General features: G+C 50.7%; 1 protein-coding gene across 1 annotated transcript in view; it reads right to left on the reverse strand.

The window, feature by feature from the left end:
- Positions 1-5,240, reverse strand: part of gfra1a (gdnf family receptor alpha 1a) — a gene marked incomplete at both ends in the record, with an annotated part of 128,764 nt that extends 123,524 nt beyond the window's left edge. The window contains 3 exons of the mRNA XM_083658371.1: positions 2,557-2,637; positions 4,129-4,434; positions 5,186-5,240. Coding sequence (XP_083514497.1) covers positions 2,557-2,637; positions 4,129-4,434; positions 5,186-5,240 — 442 coding nt within the window. The remainder of the gene's footprint in view (positions 1-2,556; positions 2,638-4,128; positions 4,435-5,185) is intronic.
- Between the last annotated feature and the right edge of the window lie 1,116 nt (positions 5,241-6,356).

Here is a 6,356-nt window from a genome sequence, read left to right on the forward strand (position 1 = left end):
AGACTGAGGGGTGTTGGGGGGAGTCTACAGCTCAGACTGGGGGGGTGTCGGGGGGAGTCTACAGCTCAGGTTGGGGGGTGTTGGGGGGGGTCTACAGCTCAGACTGGGGGGTGTTGGGGGGAGTCTACAGCTCACGTTGGGGGGTGTTGGGGGGAGTCTACAGCTCAGACTGGGGGGGGGGTGTTGGGGGGGAGTCTACAGCTCAGGCTGGGGGGGGGGGTGTTGGGGGAGTCTACAGCTCAGGCTGGGGGGGGGGGGTGTCTACAGCTCAGGCTGGGGGGGGGTGTTGGGGGAGTCTACAGCTCAGACTGGGGGGGTGTTGGGGGAATCTACAGCTCAGGCTGGCGGGGTGTTGGGGGAGTCTACAGCTCAGGCTGGGGGGGGGGGGGGTTGGGGGGAGTCTACAGCTCAGACTGGGGGGGGGGGGGGTTGGGGGGAGTCTACAGCTCAGGCTGGGGGGGTGTTGGGGGAGTCTACAGCTCAGACTGGGGGGTGTGTTGGGGGGAGTCTAGGAGTGTTGGGGGGAGTCAGGCTGGGGGGTGTTGGGGGGAGTCTACAGCTCAGGCTGGGGGGGGGGGTGTCGGGGGGAGTCTACAGCTCAGGCTGGGGGGGGGGGGGGGTGTCGGGGGGAGTCTACAGCTCAGGTTGGGGGGGGGTGTCGGGGGGAGTCTACAGCTCAGGCTGGGGGGGGGGGTGTCGGGGGGAGTCTACAGCTCAGGCTGGGGGGTTGCTACATGCCTGCGGTGTGAACTATGATCCCGCGCGGTGCTTCTGCACTGATGGCTTGCGGGGGTCCCGCCCTCGCGCATTAGGGGGCCAATGACATCTACTCTGCTGTGGAGGGTTTCTCTTTCTAAAGCAATCAGTCTCCCTGATCGGCCTCAAAGAAACATGCTGGCTCTCAGCTGCTGCCTCTTTCCCAAACGTGACCCTGGCCATGAAGTCAGGACGCTCACGACCCAATCCAACGTCCAGAACATCTCACAGCTCACATTACAATCCCAGCCTAGCATATGAGAAACACTGCTTTATGCCAATTCACTCTATCGTGAGACAGAATCGCTGCTGATCAGATAGAAAAGGCACCTATATAGTTAGAACAAGACATAACAGTCTTTGTTCGTTTAAGATGTGGGGGCGGGGCATGCATCTTTGATTGACATTCATCGCCTTCGATGTAATATCGAAAAACTCCGCAGTTACATGAATGTGCCACATTCATACGTCAGGCGGCCCCACAACAAATACCAGCACATTCTCACTCTGGGACCAAGCTGTGCAGCAGCTGTGAATAAGGGAATAACATCGCCATCTAGAGGCCACTGTCAACATTGCCCCTCGCACACACACACCGTGCACACAGAAAAAGCCCCTGTCATCCTCTCCCACGCTCTCATCGTTACTCACAGGCCTGCTCACTCTCACTCATAATAGTCAATTCCAACAGGCCTTGGGCAAATGGATTCAAATTGAGCTGTCCCCCCTATTCAAAGTGCCCACAGAGCTAAGTGACGCCGCCAACAATAAAGGCCTCTCTCCGTTTGAATGAGTCATTTGTCCACTGAGACTAGACTAGACTCCGACTCCGTCCACACACACAGTGTGAGCTCAGAACTACGTCCACACACACACACACACAGTGTGAGCTCAGAACTACGTCCACACACACACACAGTGTGAGCTCAGAACTACGTCCACACACACACACAGTGTGAGCTCAGAACTACGTCCACACACACACAGTGTGAGCTCAGAACTACGTCCACACACACACAGTGTGAGCCCAGAACTACGTCCACACACACACACACACACACACACACACAGTGTGAGCTCAGAACTACGTCCACACACACACACACACACACACACACACACACACACACACACACACACAGTGTGAGCTCAGAACTACATCCACACACACACACACACACACACACACACACAGTGTGAGCTCAGAACTACGTCCACACACACACACACACACACACACACACACACACACTGTGAGAGCTCAGAACTACGTCCACACACACACACACACACACACACACACACACACACACACACACACACACACACACACACAGTGTGAGCTCAGAACTACGTCCACACACACACACACACACACACACACAGTGTGAGCTCAGAACTACGTCCACACACACACACACACACACACACACACACACACACACACACACACAGTGTGAGCTCAGAACTACGTCCACACACACACACACACACACACACACACACACACACACACACACACAGTGTGAGCTCAGAACTACAGCTCCCCATGCAAGGTCACTTCCTGCCGTCGTGCAATATTGTCTGGGTGAGAAGAACGAGGGGAGAGAGAGAGAGAGAGGAGAGGAGCGTACACCGTACAGTATGAAGGAGGAGAAACACCTGACACACACATATAACCTTCATGGAGAGCATGCACAGCTTTTGGAGTACTAGAAGAAGAGCTTATTAACCATACCACCTTGACAGGGTCATGTGACCAACGGGACAATGGACAAAAAGACACTTTGTCCTCCTTACCTATGATGGGAGCCAGGCGGAAGATGTCCGACAGACGGCTGTTCACAGGCTCGTAGGGAGAGTCCTCCAAGAAGTCGTTACCTATGAGGAATATGATCAGTTATTGATAGATAGATAGATACGCAGATAGATTGATATATAGATACGTGGATAGATAGATAGATACATAGATAGATGGATAGATAGGTAGGTAGATAGATAGATGCATAGATAGATGGATAGATAGGTAGATAGATAGATACATACAGTAGATAGATAGATGGATAGATAGACAGATAGCTACGTAGGTAGATAGATACATTAGATAGATACATAGGTAGATAGATAGATGGATAGATGGATAGATAGATAGATAGGTAGATAGACAGATAGCTACGTAGGTAGATAGATAGATAGATAGATAGATACATAGATACAGTAGATGGATAGATGGATAGATAGGGCCACGAACAAACGTATTGACCCCTGTGTTTTGTTGATCATCCTCCTCCCCTCACACTGGCCAGCATGTGACGTGGGTTATTTGGGTCAGTCGATGTCGATGGTGGCACAAAGCCCCACGCTTGATTAGGCGGGTCGGTCAGCCGTGTTGCGCAACTGGACGCCGCCTCGCAGGAAATGGGGACTGGACGCGGTCTGAGGGAAACTAAAAGGTCCCCCCTGCTGTGAGCGACACTTTAAGATGGCCCTGCCCGGGCGCTGAGGGGCCTTTCAAGCCCCATTACCTTCAAGCCAAATTATTTAGGAGGTCAAACCCTCTCCGCTCCACGGGACGGGAGGAGCACTGCTGAGGACAGTTTGGGGGTCACGTTTGAAATGCAGATTGCATGTTGCTCGTTGATCGCGCACGATCGCATTGCATTGTGAACAGTCGCAGAGCGGCGTGCTCGACTTTCTAGTTTTGAGTACGTTCGTGTGTCTCTGGTAGCGGGACGGAATGGGGAGGGGTCATTGAGCTGGGAGGGTGGGGAGGGGGAGGGGTCATAGAGCTGGGAGGGTGGGGAGGGGGAGGGGTCATAGAGCTGGGAGGGTGGGGAGGGGGAGGGGTCATATAGCTGGGAGGGTGGGGAGGGGGAGGGGTCATAGTGCTGGGAGGGTGGGGAGGGGGAGGGGTCATAGAGCTGAGAGGGTGGGGAGGGGGAGGGGTCATAGAGCTGGGAGGGTGGGGAGGGGGAGGGGTCATAGAGCTGGGAGGGTGGTGAGGGGGAGGGGTCATAGAGCTGGGAGGGTGGGGAGGGGGAGGGGTCATAGAGCTGGGAGGGTGGTGAGGGGGAGGGGTCATAGAGCTGGGAGGGTGGGGAGGGGGAGGGGTCATAGAGCTGGGAGGGGTTTGAGGACTGGTGTCCCCTCCATAAAGCAATGGGAGGAGCAACTAATCATCACACTTTCACCTCAATACAGAATAGATCAAAAATATTACACACACACACACATCTATATGTAGTGCACAATACAGTTATGCAATTGTAAATTAATATTTGTCTCTTTTATGGGGGTCCTTCACCAGACAAGGAGACAGTTGATGCACTCTTGACACTAAATGCAGTTGACCAGCAGAGGTCCAAAACCCACCTTGTAATGTCTGGTAGATCCCCCAGTAGATGCGCAGGCAGTTCTTCTCCTTCTTCATGCCCCGTTTACAGCGGCAGTTGTACAGGGTACTCTGTTTGAGCGCGTCCATGGCACTCCGGCACTCGTCCTTGGCCTCCTGGCCGGCCACCATGCTGAAGTTGCTCTCCTTGCCCCCCGCCACGCACTGCCTCATGGTGCGGTACTTGGTGCTGCAGCCCTGCTCCTTCAGGCACTGCTCGCTGGCCTTCACACAGTCCGGACGGTGCGACCCGGCGAGCAGGTTCTCCTCGGCGTAACACAGCACATCTGGGAATAACGGTTACAGTAGTAATACCAAAATACGAATACCGGTACTTAACCTACTACCACTACCACTACCACTACTAGTACTACTACTATTGATAATAATATTATCATTAATAATAATAATAGTATCATGAATAATAATAATATTATTATTAATAATAATAATAATAATGAAAATGATAATAATAATGTTCTTCAGTCATTCATTTTGTTCACAGTAATATTCAAAGCTTAAGCAGTATGCAAGCTGCTTTTGGGGATTAAAATATGACTGATCAGGGAGGTCTTATATCCTGTGACAACAACAGGAAAAACATGCCTGGTCGCCACAAAAGGATCGGTGCATTGATTGCATATAAGCAGTTTTTAAAAGGCCAGATTTCTTGACACTTTTCACATGTTTGTGCTCCAGCAGCATGCAGCTGATGCTGAAAAGTTCACGATGGTTTCAGCAGCCTAGGCGCAGCTATTTGACTTTTAAACGTAGAATAAATTGTATTTTCCTCCGCGTTAATTGCAGTGAGAGCTCCTGATTGACTTTTCCTCAGTTTTCCAGCAGTTTGAGTCGCCTATCCCGTCTCCCAGTGAGCGACCACCGCTGTTTCACGGACCCCTTATAGAGCGTAGCCTACAGTACATGCGCTTACCAAATTATTACATTTAATATGACTTATGGGCAGCTAGAGTTATTATAAATGATCGCGCAAGCTGCTGTGCGGTATTATAGCCTCTATACCAAAGTGAAACTTACCTAAAAGAGGCAGAACGACATAGAGCGCTGCGAGGATCATTGTCGTTCTATCCATGTGAAATATAAACCCTTATTTGGTCGAACTTTGCGATTCAAAAGCGACTTAACCGTAGTTTCATTCCCAGGGTACCTCCACTGTATTGAAATCCATTGAAAAGACCGGGGGCACTGTGCGCTCCTCCGCTGTACAGAAAAAGAGATCCAGTCCGCCTCATGCGAGATATATATTCCACCTCCAAAACCAAAAGTGTCCAACAACCACAAATTCTGTCACCGTTGCTTTTGGCTATCAATTGTAGCCTTTCTTCTCGAAAGTGGGGTTTTCTTGTCCGTGTGGGGGTCTGATGATCACAGCGAGGAGGAGACGGAGCAGCGAGCGAAACGGGTGAGCGTCCTACTACAACTCCAGCAGCAGCAGCCAGTGGGATGCTTGCGTCTGAGCGCAGACAGCAGCCAACTGGAGCTCCACACTGCTGTCTGCCAGCCTGTCTAGCGCATTCACCAGCAAGGGGAGAGTGCAGCTATTCCCCCTCTCGCACGAAAAAGTACAGTAATCCTATATAATAAATTTAGATGCAGATAGATGTCACAGTAAAGTGTAAACCCCTTAATTGCATGACAGCAAATGGATTAAAAACATATATAGATATACCATTATAGGCTACACATTAAGGTCACTATCGACTCACTTTGATACCACAGAGACAGGCATATTAGATGAATAGGATGATGATACTAATTTCGAAAGGTCGCCAGCCCAACCACGTACAGACTACACGCCTCTGTTATTATTATATCAATATTATGGTGATTTGTTTCGTGATGATGGGCAGCTTATCCAGCGCGCCACGGGAAAAAGTAACTTGATCAGTTTTCAACTACTATATTAAAATCCATTACGTGGTTGTTGGTAGTTGTGGATTGATAACCATGGTGAGAGCAGAGGGCATATGGTTGCATTTACGATGTTATGAAATCAATCCAGCCCCCCCTCACCCCTTGATGATGTGTGTGGGCTGGGTTTAAATTTCAGCCTAACTGCTCAGGGAGAGGAGAGGGCAACGAGGTTGAGCATGCATAAGACTGAGGCCAACATGTGCATTTTTGCCTCAGGCATGTATGATAGCCTACTGAATGAGAAGCATAATTATAAGCTGACAGTCGGTATATT

The sequence above is a fragment of the Poromitra crassiceps genome (genome assembly GCF_964638095.1).
Source record: "Poromitra crassiceps genome assembly, chromosome: 22".
Taxonomy (NCBI): domain Eukaryota; kingdom Metazoa; phylum Chordata; class Actinopteri; order Beryciformes; family Melamphaidae; genus Poromitra; species Poromitra crassiceps.